Source organism: Rhea americana, unplaced genomic scaffold (genome assembly GCF_003343005.1).
Source record: "Rhea americana isolate MKP2758 unplaced genomic scaffold, rheAme1 scaffold_217, whole genome shotgun sequence".
In the NCBI taxonomy this organism is placed as follows: Eukaryota; Metazoa; Chordata; class Aves; order Rheiformes; family Rheidae; genus Rhea; species Rhea americana.
Window position 1 is genome coordinate 1,118,337 of NW_028186317.1, and position 13,338 is coordinate 1,131,674.

General features: G+C 60.7%; 1 protein-coding gene across 1 annotated transcript; it reads right to left on the reverse strand.

Moving 5' to 3' along the window:
* Positions 1–2,190: 2,190 nt before the first annotated feature.
* On the reverse strand, positions 2,191–12,906 carry NBL1 (NBL1, DAN family BMP antagonist). The gene is made up of 4 exons (XM_085305213.1): positions 12,485–12,906; positions 4,263–4,451; positions 3,950–4,061; positions 2,191–3,491 (listed from the first exon to the last, which is right to left on the reverse strand). Exons 1-4 carry the CDS (start codon positions 12,574–12,576, stop codon positions 3,237–3,239), a joined length of 648 nt encoding a protein of 215 aa, XP_085161339.1. The 5' UTR covers positions 12,577–12,906; the 3' UTR covers positions 2,191–3,236.
* Between the last annotated feature and the right edge of the window lie 432 nt (positions 12,907–13,338).

Below are 13,338 nucleotides of genomic sequence, written 5' to 3' on the forward strand. Positions count from 1 at the left end.
GGGATGCTCTGGATGCCCGGGGCGTTGCACCCCCCCCGAGCCCCAGCTCGGTCGCTGCTGCGGCCGGTGATGGCGCGAGGCGCAGAGCAGCCCGGAGGGGAGCGCGGGGAGGTCGCGGTGGAGCCGAGCTCGCGCGCGGGGCGGCCGGCGCCTGGCGCGGGCGCGGGCAGCCCCTCACCTGCCTCTCTGCGCCGCACAGACGAGGATGCAGAAATGCCGATTCGGAAGAGGTGGAGCGGGGCGGGGTGGGGGGGGCGGAGATGAAACGAAATGAGATGAAATGCTAACGAAAACAGGCATCTGCTCTGAACTCCGCAAAGTGGCAACCGGAGCGRTCCCTCTTCTGCCTTAAAGAGACAGCCTGCGCCGTGCTCTGCCTCCCGGGGTCCCGCGAGCCCGCCGCCGGCTGCTCCGGCGGGTCCGCAGCTCCGGCCGGCCGGCACGAGGCCGCCTCCTCCGCTCCCGGCGCGCGGCCGCTAGTTTTGCGAAGCCGAGTTAAAAGCCGCCAGGTGCCGGGCGCGTGGGCGAGCGGCGGCCGTWCCCGGCTGCCCGCCGCGGCGCGGAGCCCCCGCTGCCATCTGGGAGCAGGAGCGATGCGACATCCCGGCGTTGCCAAGGGCCCCGGCGTGAATTGCCGGGGGGGACGAGCCGCGACGCAGCGCTGCTGGGGGGGACTGGTGAGAAACCAGCGTAGGAACGCCGGRAAGACAAGGAAATTTGTCTCTTTACCATGACCTGGGGGGGGGTTTTAATCATCTTTTCAACAACTTCGTCCTGCTCGTCCCAGCAGCTGACTGCCGTCCCTGGCAGATTTGTCCCCTTGCTCCCAGCGGTCTGCCGGGGGGGGAGCCCAGGTTTTTCAAGCGGATGAGGGCGATTCAGGCAGACGAGGACCCTGGAAATGGTCTCGGAGCAAGGGACGGGGAGGTGCAGAAGAGGGCTCACCTCCGTGCCCAGGACCAGCCCGTCGCCAGCGCCCCCACCCCGGGGAGCTCTGCGTCACTCGGCGGCTCTACGCTGGGAAACAGCTGCCGGCACCCGCACCGGGACAAGCTCCCCCGGGAGCCCGCRTGCAGCACCAGGAAACCCTCACTGCCTCATCCCATCGGCGCCGGGAAGAGGCAAGAAAACCCACCCCAAGGCCACAGCCTCCCAGCGAGGATAAACCGCGGCGGCGGCACAGATTTCTCCCAGCTGGGCCCGTGCTCGGCGAGGAAGTCATGCCCTGCTTCGCACTCACCCGTGCTGCAGCCCCAGCGCGGGAGCGGCTCGGGGTCTCGCCCCTGCTCTTGCTGCAGGGTGGATCAGGACCGTGCCCTCCACAGCTAGGTACGTGGGAGGTTTTGCACGTTCGGGTTGGACGAGTTTGTTGGCAAAGCGAATCCAAATCGATCGAAGCCGCGTGTTTTAAAAAAAAAAAAAACCTGCCTTGAAACGAGGGCCGAGTCCCACCGGCGCCCTGCGAAAGCTCGCGCGCTGCCGCAGCTCGGCCGGCCTGTTTGTGCTCCGCGCACTGCGCCGYGGTCCCGGGCGCACCTGGAGGACACGGGGCTGCTGCGGGGAGCCCAGGACTCCTTTCCCTGGCAGGATGCTGCACAGCCTAAAACCACGGTCTTAATGCAAAGAACACCTCCGCCCCCGCCGGGGTCCGTCCTTTCCAGCCCGTCCGCTTTGCGGTGCCGGTTCCTGCCGTCCTCCCTAGCACGAACCCCTCGCTCCCGCTCCAGCGGCTGCAAAGCCGCTCGCGCAGGAGCCCGCGGGACCGTCCCTCAGGCGCCGGCTGGGTGACGGGAGCGGCGTCTGCTCCCGGTCTGAGGGCACAACCGCGCCGGGCGGCCGGACATCCGGAGGGTTGCCCCAAGCTCGGAGAAGGGAGCGCTCTGCGCTGCCCCGGGACCGCTCGATCCTTGGGAAGAGCCGCCCACTGCTTTCCAGCCAAGGCACCTGGGGCCCCGCCGCACTCACGGCTCCGCGTCGCAGCTCGCCTTCCGCCAGAGGCCACGAACATCTGGAGGCCACGAAACATGCTGGACCACGAGTGTCACCTAGTGGCAATAGAGCTGATAAAGGTTGGACGTTTGGGGTCCTCCTTCCTCCTCCTCCATCCCCTCCTGCAGCCCGCTCCAGCCTGGTGTCCTGGTGTAAACGGCCTGCTCCCCCAAACCAGACAGGCACCAGCGCACCGAGAAATGGAAGTCAGAACTAATTTATTTAAGAAAAAAACCTGTAAAAAGGTGGGGGAGGGCGGCGAGCATCGATTACAAGCGCTGGAAGCTCTTGTCAGGACAGCGCCAAAGAAATCAGCTTTCTACAGCAGAGAGGAAGGGGCGGCAGGAGGGGCCCGGGGCCGCCCCCCACCCCAGGCCACCGCAGCCCCGCGTGAGGTCCCCACGAGGCCACCTCCCGCCGCCCGTCCCCCTTCTCCCTCCGCCGCGGCTAAAGTGCAGCAGGGAGAGGGGGGAGAGGGGCCGCTCGCCGCCTTCCCCTGCGGGCTACGAGACGCCGAGCCCCCCGGCTCGACGCGGCTCCCACGCCCAGCGAAGCCCGGCAGCCTCAACGCGCGAGGCCCCAGAGGCACGTTTCAGGGCCAAAATATTCCCTAAAAGAGCTACCTAAATATGATGGGGGGGGAGGGGGAGTGTCGGGGGGGGGAATCGGGCTCCGGCGGGCGCTGGGAGGCACAACGCCTCCCCGCTGAGCCCGCACGGCCCCAGGCAGGCAGGCGAGGTGGGAGGAAGAAGGGACGTCCCGGGAGAAACGTGCGTCTCCGGGAGCGTGGCGAGGCCGCGTCCTTCCTTCCCCCACCCTAAGTAAGAGCCATTTACAGGAGAGAAAAAAAAATAAAACCAGAAGGACTCAGCGAGGACTCCGCAGCACGTTCCTGAGCCTGCAGACAGCCCCTGGAGAGCCCAGCTCAGCTCTTGCTCTCTGCCACGGCTCCCTCTGCCCAGGCTCCTGCTTCTCTCAATATATTATTACTATTATGTGCAAGTAGTTTTGCTTCAGAAACCTCCGAACCTTCCTCTCTTTTTGCCCTGCAACTCCAGCCCCACGTCCGCACCCCAGCGCTGCCTGTGCCACGAAACGGGCGCCGCGGGAGAGCAAAGCGTGAGGGTAGCTATAAGACAAGGAAAGACGCCACCGCCCCCCCCTCCCTCCCCAGCCCCGGCCCTCTCCCTGGCGCACGCGCGCGCACGTGCACACGCCGCCTGCAAGGACAGTCCCCGAGGGCCAGGTCACTCGTCGCCCTCATCCTCGTGGTGGTGGTGGCTGGAGGCTGGAGGCTCTTCCACGTCCTGTTGGTGGTGGGCGTAGTGATGGGGGCTGGGGCCCTCGGCGGGCATGTTCTCCTCCGCGTTCAGGTAGACGTTGAACAGGGCTCCCTCGTGGCTCGGCTCCTTGCCGCAAGCCTGGCAGCTGCAGTGAAGTATCTTCTCCACCAGCTTGTCAACCCTGGGGATCTCGTCGTTGCCTGGGCAATCCAGCGTCACCTGGGCAGGGGGGGGGAGGACACGGCGAGTGAGCGCAGGGGACAACCGCCGGCTCGGCTCGGCGTCCCGCTGCGGATGGTCGGGCCTGCCCCACGCCCTGCGGGCTCGGGGGCGCTTTGAACCAGAAGCGGTGGCTCGCGACGCGTGCGGATAAACCCCCCCCTCAGTGGGTCTGCGAGGCGGGAGCGCTCCGGGACCATCTCGCAGGGCACCGCGAGCTGCAGCGACCCGCTGCGCCAAGCCGCGGAAATGCCTGGCACTGACTCAAGCGAGATGCTGCTTCCGAGCGTTACTGGAACAGAAATGTCAGGGGTAACTGCAAAGGCCACCCACAAGCTATGTCATGGAGTATCTCACCTAAGAAGCTGAAGTTTGGCCTAAATCAYGTGCCCAAAGGGCCTGCGAGCAAGGGCGTCTCCGGCTGCGGAAAGGACCGCGGGGCGGGCGGGGATACTCACGATTTCCCACATGGACTGGGCTGGCATGCAGGAGTCGCAGTGAACCAGGGACTCCGTGGACTGAGGGAAGGTGTTGGGGACGCTGTAGCTGAAACACTGTCCCAGGCAGGCCCTGCAAAGACAGGAGGAAGGACGGGGGGGCTCAGGCTACGTGCTGGCTCTTCCCGGCAAGGCGGAAAGCAATTTGACTTTCCGCTGCAACGGGACRTTGGGCCTGGCTCCCCGTGCCAGTGACAGTCCCGTGGCCGCTCTGGTGCCGTCGCCAGATGGAAATGGGCTGCGTCCAGGTCTGCACGGAGAGGGGGACCCGTACCTGTTCTGGATGGACTTGGACTCGCAGCCGCTGTGGCCCACGATCTGGGTGATGTTCTTGGCCTCGCACCAAGCGCTCTTGTCCGGGAAGAGGGCGAGCTTGTTTATGGGGGGCGGCGCAGCCAGGAGCAGCGTCGGGAAGAGGGCACCGACCACGAACCATAGCATCATGGCCAGCTCCGCCGAAACCCTACAGCCGAAGCCAAAGAGCAAAGCGTTAGCAGGAAGGAAACCGGGCGGGCCGAGCCGTTTTTCTAACCTCGTGGCGGTTGTCGGCTGGGTCAAGCGCAGGGTGTATCCTCCCAGCGCGTGCGCTCCCGTCTCCCTCCCCAGCCGCTGCCACGGCCAAGGAGGCTCCTCGAAACACGGCGCAGGGTGTGGGACGCGGAGATCGCTGCCTCTCGCCCGCGCAAAAGCTGCTCCGGGGCCGGAGCACCTCTGCATCACTTCTCCCGGAGCTGGGCGCCGGGAGGAGCAACGGGCTTTTTGCCAGCTCTCGCCCAGCGCGGGCTGGGAGAAGTTCGCAAAACAAAAGCGTCGCCTCCGAGCGCCGAGCAAGTCACGGACCGCAGGAATGTTTTTATTTGGGGAAGGAGCCGACTTCCCAGCTTCCTGGTCCCCCACCTTAAAAARCCTTGCAGCAAGCCCTCCCGGAGCAAAGGAGCTGCTTTTTCTGGGAAAGCAGCAGCTTTTCTCCTAGAAATGCGCAGCAGGTGTCGCTGCAAGGCAGCGGCAGCAAGCGAGGAGCGCCGGGAACCTCGCTCCAGAGSCCAGAAACCCACGGAAACAACCGATACAGCATTTAGTTTTATAGAAGCCACTCAAATCCAGCAGCGAGGCTGTCCAGCAGTCGCTCCGAGGACGGGAACTCAGCCCGCGAACAAGGAAGGGTCCTTTTGGTCCGAGGCATAAAAGCTCGTTCGCGAAGGTGGGCGGCCCAGAAGGTCCCTTACCACCCCCAGAGAAATCCCGCGCAGCGTTTCCTTGCGGGCCAGCTGTATCCTCGAGCCAAGGTGCCTGCATTAACACTCCCAATCGCTGGGGAAAGGCAGATGGAAAAGCATCATGGAAATAGGGAAATTTTTTCCTTTGTGGGGTTTGGATGGAGTCATAGCAAAAGGCAGACATTCACGCTCTCTAAAATATTCATTAAAACCATGCTATTTGTTATTTCCTTCTGTTTGTTTATCCAGACAACGATCCAAAGCCCACACTGGAAAGATTCCTATTGATTCCCATGGCTCCTGGACCCAGCCCTCTAACGTTTGCTGGGGAAGGCAAGGAAAAATGCCCTGTTTATCAAACCCCGGTGTTCGAAGCAGTTCTGCACAAGGAAATCCCGGCCTGGCGTCCCCCCCGGCGGGTGCTCTGTCTACCTGCGCGCTCTTCGCTGACGTGTCCTCGGCCAGAGGACCACCAGGCCTAGCTAAAACCATCSAGATGCCCTACCAGGACTTCAGCTCGGCCGCTTCGAGGTGCACGGCTACGCTGCACGCCCGCTCGGTTTCGTTCCTCAAGTGCCAGGGGCTCCGTGCCGAGGAATCTCGCTCCCAAAGGCGAGTCCGGGATCAGAGCTGGGATGTGACCCAAACAGCGATCCCAAACCCCCCCTCCCCGGGGAAGAGCCGACATTCCTCTGGAGTCAGCGCACAAGTTCACTTCCACACGCCCGACCGGAGAGCAATTTCCTTCTTTCCAAAGAAGGCGGTGATTTTTTTTTTCCAGGTTTCTCTGCATCGATACTCAAGGGCAAAGAGGCAAACAGCTCTGTCAACGCTGACGGCTTTGCTTCCCGGGGGCATTTTTTTGGGGGGGAGTTGGGGGGAGAGATGCTCCTGCAGCACAGGACCTGTCAGTCACAGCAGAGCCACGGCCAGGGGCAGGACGGATCATCTCGGAGCATCCGGCTCCCTCCGACGCCGAGAGGGGCACAAGCGGCGGCTGCTCCGCGTTCAGGCACTCGAGCGCCTGCTGCAGCCCTCGCAGCTGAGTTCGGGAGGGAGCCGGGGCTGGAAACAGGCTGCTCCGCGACTGCGGCGCGTCCCCCGGCGTAGTTCAAATCAGTCATGCGAACGGAGCTGCCGCTGAAGCCATTCATCTGACAGCAGCCGCCGGGGCCGCAGACAAAAGCACCGTGTTCCCTCTCCCCCCTCCCCGGCTGGGAAGGGAAGGGAAGGGAGAAAGGAAGACAAGGCACCCGAGCAGGTTTGCAAACTCCTGATTAAATAAAGGCATTGAGCACATTCCTCCGTGACAAGCTAAATTACACGTTGCAGCCCCTGAAGGAACAAGTGCGTGCTCCTCGGCGCTGACCCCGGCCCCGGGCTGCCGGCTGCGGCGAGCACTTCCCCGCGCACAGGCGGCTCTTTCTCTTYGCACCGGGGAATTTTTTTTTTCTTTTCCCTGCTAATCAAAAGTTTTTCAAGCAGAAAGTTCAGCTCAGTTCCGGCAGATCCATCAGCCCCCCGTGAGGGTCTCCTCCACCTTTTCCCTCCGCGGGGAAGCGCATCGCAGCTTCCTCCTGGACTCTTTCCCCTTGCAATTCCTTYGCCTCTGCCCGCTGCAAACCAGCGCAGGCTCCGGAGCCGGAAAAACCCACTTCTATCGCGACCCGATTCCCCAAGTCCTTCCCCAGATGAAAGAGAAATCGAATGACTCAGCCCCGAGCCTGGCACATCCCGGACTCCGGGGACAAACAACTTCTCAGCGCACGCACAGCTGCAGCCCGCGCTCGCAGCCCGGCAGCCCTTTTCCAGCCGCTCGCCGCGCCGCAGGAGCCGGAGGGCGAAACGTCCGAGGCCACCGGGAAACCTGCCGCCGGCCGAGGCTCCCGCGAGCCCGGCCTGGGGATGCGGCAGCGGCGGCRGCGGCCGGCAGCCCCAGGGATTCGCGGGAGTCGGGAAGGGAGGACAGGCCTCGCCGATCCCTGGAAGCAGCTGGGGGACGATCACGGGAATTGCCTCGGAGGCCACGTTCCCACCATCCAGCCTACAGCTGTTCCCAGCCATTTGGAAACCAAACACTTTCTGGAGGAAAATAAAAATGATCGAATCAGTTTTGCCCTCTTTTTCCAGAGGGAAGCGTACACCGTAACACAAGACAAGCCCACAGGTGGACAGGGGGGACGTTTCTTGAGTAGTTTAATAGATTTATATGTATTTTCTTATCCAGGATCTTGCAATTTTGCCAAAGACATAAAAACACAGACGCAGGTTTATTGTGCTTATGACCACACAGGCGGGTTGTGAGAGACGAGAAACCCCAAAGCTTTATAAACATTGCCTAGCTCAGGCTCAAAACTCAAATGCAGGACAGAAACTGTGTCAGCCCCACGCTGCAGCTAAGGAAAGCGAGGTGCAAAGCAGGGAAACGGCCTTTYCTCGGTGCCTAACTCTGCAATTAAAGCCCTTACGTGAGATGCGCGCGATCCCGGCTCGTGCCCGCGCTCCCTGCAGCAGTTTGTTTGCCAGGCCCTCGCCAGAGATGGGCACCAYGGGGAAGGTGTCAGCTCCAGGTCTCCAGCGGGCAGCGCTGGGACCTCAACCGTCCCCTGCTGCCTCGCGGGACGAACGCCACGCGGGCACCCCGCGCGGAGCCGTCGCTCGGGGCGCTGCTCCGCGGTCCCCCTCCTCGCGAGCCGACGGGCGCAGAGGGAGCGAGGAGGGTGGCAGGAGCTCATCTTGCAACAGATCCACCCGGAGCAGCCCAAGCTTTCGAGCAGCCGTGGGACCGGGTTATTCCGAAGAGCTTGGTTACATGCTCAGATCCCAAAAGCTCCAGCGAGACCCTTGCGAGCAAAACATTTTGTAGAGCAAAAGGTTACGCTTCTGAAATACGGTAACCAGCTATTCAGGCACTTCAAAGGAAGCAAAGCCACGTTAAAGATCTGATTTGGTGACAACTGAGAAAGAACATGACCTGCCCCAGGAAGATCCAGGGCACAGCTCTCCTCGCCCACAGGAGTTTGTACAGTGATGCCTGAATATTACACAGAACCCAAAAATATTATAGGCCACTCTTCGTTAAAAAAAAAGTTTCAGTCTAAACAGGGAAAACCTGAAAAATTGCTGTGTACTGAAAAAAAAATAGAACAATTAATTTTACTCAATATTTTCCCCTTTCTTGAAATTTGCTTTTAGCTAAAACTTCGATAGTTTCATGTTTTTAATGCAGTTGCAAAAACYACCAAGTACACCATCCTTTAGGGGTCTCCACTGCTGCGCCTGCGATCCCCCAAATCCATCTGATCAACGTCACGATAAAACCACCAGGGGAGAGGGACGAGAACTACGCACTTAACGAGTCTGGAGGCAATTTTTCAGGACAGCAAGACAGATGAGTGCTTAACTCGACACAGAAACCTAATTTGAGCAAAGAGCGCTTCGGTCTTGCTTTGCTGCGCCGCAAACTTCGGGGAGAAATTCCAAAAAAATAAGAGGGGAACTACGTTAGGAAGACGTTTCTTATTTAAGATGCACAAGAACGAGCCCCAAGAGCCGTGTCGTGTCGCGTGCTGTGTCCGACCCTCTCTGCTTCTTTCAGATRCAGCAGATCTGAGAGCTTCCCTTTCCCTAACATATTAATTTCCACTCGAGCACGCTTGGGCAATTCGCAGAAATAAAGCAGAAAGAAAGAGAGAAAAGCAGCGCARCACTTTTAAAGCCCTCTCCCCTCTCCGTTTTGGCCAGAATTTCCAAAAAGCTCAGTTCCCTGGGAACTAAAATCTGGCTTCTCGAGCGTGCGCTGAGCACTTCAGAAACTCATTTTATGCGGCTGGAGAAAAAAAAAAAAATCCAGGCCCCTTTACCTTCAGAAGTCATTCGAAAACAACCTACAGGCTGAGAGAGGCTTAGGAAGGGCTCCTAAGGGAGCTCTGCTGGAAAAGGGACACGCTAATGGCCCGGGGACGAGGCAGGAGCAAAATAAACAAGTTTCTGGTAATTTATTTCAATTGCTCAATTCCTTTAGCATTAAGTACGGTCACTGCCAGGAAAAAGCATCAGCCTCAAGCATGGAAAAATATCCTTGCCCCACGCTCCCCTCCTCTCCCTTCTTCCTCTAGCACCTGCTGGAAACGCGGGGCTCTGCCCCCGTCTGCCTCCGGCTCCCGCGCCTTCGCCACCGCTGGGAGCCCGAGGCCCAGCTCGCACGCCTAGACCCGAAGGAGGCTCAACTCCCCGCCGCGTTTTCCCCGCGCGCCGGCGTTTCCCACGCAGCCGTCCCCGGCGCCCAGCGAGGAGGAGCGTTCGCAGCCTGGCCGCTGCCGAGGGCGACGAGCTGGAGCCTTTGCGCGGGCAGAAGTGTCCCAAGCGGGACGTCCGCGGGGGCGAATCCTCGGGAAACGCCCCGCAGGAAGGGCACTCAGCGCCCCGCGGCTGGGTGCTCTTTCCCAAGCCGTTCGCTTCCTGGCCGCCGCAAGCATCAGGCTCCCGGCCRGCAGGGAAGCGGGGATCCGTCGGGGGCGCAGGGGGGTCCATCTTCGTCTTCTCCTCCTCCTCCTCAGCAGCAGCATCGTTAATTGAGATAATAAATCGCCCTGTTTGTACATCCCCAAAGCACCTGGCTCGCTGCGCCGCTCGCCGTCGCCCCGGTTCCCCTCGTGCTGCCGTTCATCGAAGCTCCGGCCTCTCTCCTCTCCTCCTTTTTCGGTGAGAGTAGTTTGCAGCAGGACCGGGCTAAAATCCGAACCGCCTCCGGGAAGGGTTCGCTTTTACTGGCGTTTGCTTYGCGAGCAGGCCCCAGGGAAGGCCGGGGGGAGCGTTTCTCCCAGCAGGGCCAGTTCTGCTTTCACTTAGAGTGAGGTAAACTGGGACCGGCTCCTCCGAATGACTGGCGCAAATGAGATCAGAATCTGGCACCGCTCGTCCTACTCAAAACAAGCATAACTGGAACCAGATAAACCCAGTTCCAGTAAATAGTGGCCACCGGGATTATTATTATTATTATTTTTAATTCAACCCACACGCAGCGCAAGGCCATCTCGCAGTCAGGGATGGCGGAGTCGTCTCAAACGCCAACCACGCTCGCTTTCAGCTTGGCCGCTCATTCGTTACCGAACTCGCAGGGAAAAAACCGAAGCCGTGGCCGGCGCGGCGGGGCTGCGCTCGCAGCATCAGCTCCCCAGCTGCCGCAGCGAGAGGCAGAGAGAGGGAAGGAGAAAAGGGGTTTGCGGCCCAACTTGGGGATCTTTCTTACCGTTTCCCGTTTTGCACGCGCGTGGGCTGGGTCCCGGCCCCAGCCAAAGCGCTAGCACGCTCCMGTCGATGCCAGTGTCCCTGTTTTAGACTTTTTTTTTTCTTTTTTTAATTGCTGCTTTAAATTGCACCGGCCTTTTCAGTTTCGATGATATAAAYGCCAAGGTCTGTGTTATTCCCCCGGGGTATTGGTGGCCCTATCTCCAATATCGAAGTATAAAACGACRTGGCACTGCAGGGCCGGAGGCTTTCGGCGGTATCGCAGCCGCTCGCAGCCCCGTCGGTATTTCCAATCGCTCCCAGCCGTGCCGGGGGCCTGACCCTACACTTGACATTTCCACGGTCTCTCCTAATTGCAGGATCGGGCCCAGGAAGGGGGATGAAATCAAAACGCGAACGGCACGCGGAGCGCAAGCCGCCCGGGCCCTGCCTCTGCTTCTCCCCGCAGCACAGGAGGAGGCTGAAGCCGCGTCCGAGAGCGCGAGCCCGATCCTGCCGCCGCGACCAAAGCTCAGACGCCCGCAGGGCCTCCGAATCTCGGCTCGGACGAGGGGGAGCAGCCGAGCTCCGCGACGGGTGGGAAGCGGCGCTGCTCCGCTCCCGGCAGCGGAGCTAATTCCCACCCTGGGGTTTCGGGGGGGGGGCAGGAAGCCCCGGCCCCATCGTTCGGGCACCGGCCGCCCCGTGTCGCTCCGTCCGTGAACAGCGCCGCGCGAGAAACAAAGGTGCGGGGGAAGCGGCGAGCGCCGAGGCAGAGCGCAGACCCCCCCCTCGCTCCCACTCGGGTCCTCCCCCAAAGGAGGATTTTATCAGCTCCTCACTTTTACAGGGGTCTGATTCGAGCAGCTGAGAAATTTCTCCGGCCTGAGCAGCGCCGGATCGCCCCCGGCACGCCGGGCCTGGCTTTACAGCAGGGGATCTCCGCGGCTGGGCGACTTCAGAGGAAGGTTTTTTTTTTTCTTTCCAGCAGGCTTTTAAAAAAAAAAAAGAAGGAAAAAAAGCGCAGGAGCGAGCGCTGGGCTTGAGCGCGCGGCAGGGGACAGGCAAAGGTATCGCGAACAGCRTTAAGGGGACCGAGCTCGGTGCCGAGCGGCCGCCCGCGAGTTCGCTCTGCCTCTCGGGCAGGTTTCCCCCGAGCAGGCTACCGCAATGCCAACGAGCGCTGCGATCGCCGCTCCTCCGCCACGGGCAGCTCTGCAGGGCRACTTTAAAAGCAGCCTGGCCGGGGGCCCGATCCCGTGCTTCCCGGGCACTCAAAACTCCCTCCAGCTCGGCCGTTTTCCTTAAGGGAGACGGCTGGGCCCCGGGGGGGACTAGTTCGTTCGCCCTCTTTGCAGCACCACAAACTACCCGAGCTGTAATTCGGCACAGAGGGGTCAAGCCAAGATCCCGGAGTCTTCTCCGGGCTCTTTGCAAACACTTGGGATTTTTTATACTGCAGGCAAATTCCATTTCCCACCCTGCAGTCTGTAAATTAGAGGCAAGCTGCCTTTTTCAAGTCGGGAAACTGCATTCAAAGAGCCGAAGAGCCCTTCGGACGCAACTGATTCACGGCTGGATGGACGTTCCAAAAAAGACGTTAAGTTCTTGGGCTAAAAACACAAGGGAAAATCTGGGCCTTGYGATATCACTGGGGTCTTTGCTTCGGCAGGGTGCATATTTTCCCCTGAAGAGTCTGTATGGCAAAGCCACATTGCCCCAACCCCATGTACACTTCGCACAGGCTGAATTTTGAAGCGGATGCGGTTAACGCTATATGCAAAAGTTACTCCGCAGAGCAGAGCGCACGTTCCTAAGCGGACAGTGCCCGTGTTAAGATAAACGTTAGCAGGCACGTGAAAGCAATCGGGGTTGCCCGGATCAACTCCAATGCAACCTGAAAACGAGCCCAGTCGCGTTCTGCCCTCCCAACATCTCTCTGCAAGAAAGAGAAATCCCCACCGTGCGGAAAATGCAGAGATTATTGTACGGAACAAACCCGAACGGYCACGAGTACCTATACGAACTGAAGGACTGCGTTATTACTCACGAAACAGGTACAGATGTATCGTACATAATCCTTTGTGATATTCCAGCAAGCACAAAAACTATTATTTGCAGCATATACGGATGTAAATTCATCTTCAGTACAAACTTCCCAAGTAACAGAAGTCTACTGTCCAGCCATCCGGAAAACGTCCTTCCTTCCCGAGACCCGAGCTATTGCTCCGGCGTTTCAGCTAATCAATACACTGAAGTTACCGCTCTTTCTTGCGCGGTTTTTGCTCGGAGCCGAAAGAGGGGGGAAAAGCCGCTGCGGGACAGACGCGCAGCGCGGAGCGGCTCCCCGCGCCCCCTCCTCTCCTTTGACTCGGGCCAAAGCGGCGGGGGAAGGAGCCGGAGGGCGCCGGAGCGCGGCCCCCGAAAGCCGGCCGCATCTGCGGCTCCTCTCTGCCCGTGGCCCCGTCTCGGCCGTCAATCACGGCGGGGGAAGGAAGGGCGAGAGCAAAGCGGGCGGCGGAGGGGGCCGAGCGGCAGGTTCGCCGGGCCGGGGGCGGGCGGCGGGTACTCNCGCCGGCAGCGCTCCGCGGCAGCGCTCGCTCCGGCCTTCGTTGGGTCTGTGCGGCGGGAGGATTCACCGTCCTTTCGCCGGGAAGGAAGCAAGTTCCAGGCACGTGAAGGCGGCTGGGCAGAGCCGCCCGAAAGTTAGCGCCGGCGGGGGAGGGAGGGGGAGAGATGATGATAATAATAATAATTAYTATAACAACAATAATAGGCTCCTGATCCGCGGATAGCCAGCGTTTCAAGTTCCGTTTCATTCCGGCGGCAGAGGACAGCGGCTTCTCCCGGGGCAAGGCTGATGTTCAAGGCCAACTTGTGCGGGAAGAGCAGGGGGCGGCAGCC

Excerpts from the sequence above, each read along its gene's own strand:
- NBL1 (XM_085305213.1), bottom strand. The coding sequence starts at position 12,576 with ATGAATTTACATCCGTATATGCTGCAAATAATAGTTTTTGTGCTTGCT. Across the intron at positions 4,452-12,484 it reads GATACATCTGTACCTGTTTC|GGTTTCGGCGGAGCTGGCCA; the intron begins GTGAGTAATAAC and ends CTTCGGCTGTAG. Across the intron at positions 3,492-3,949 it reads CCCAGTCCATGTGGGAAATC|GTGACGCTGGATTGCCCAGG; the intron begins GTGAGTATCCCC and ends CCCCCTGCCCAG.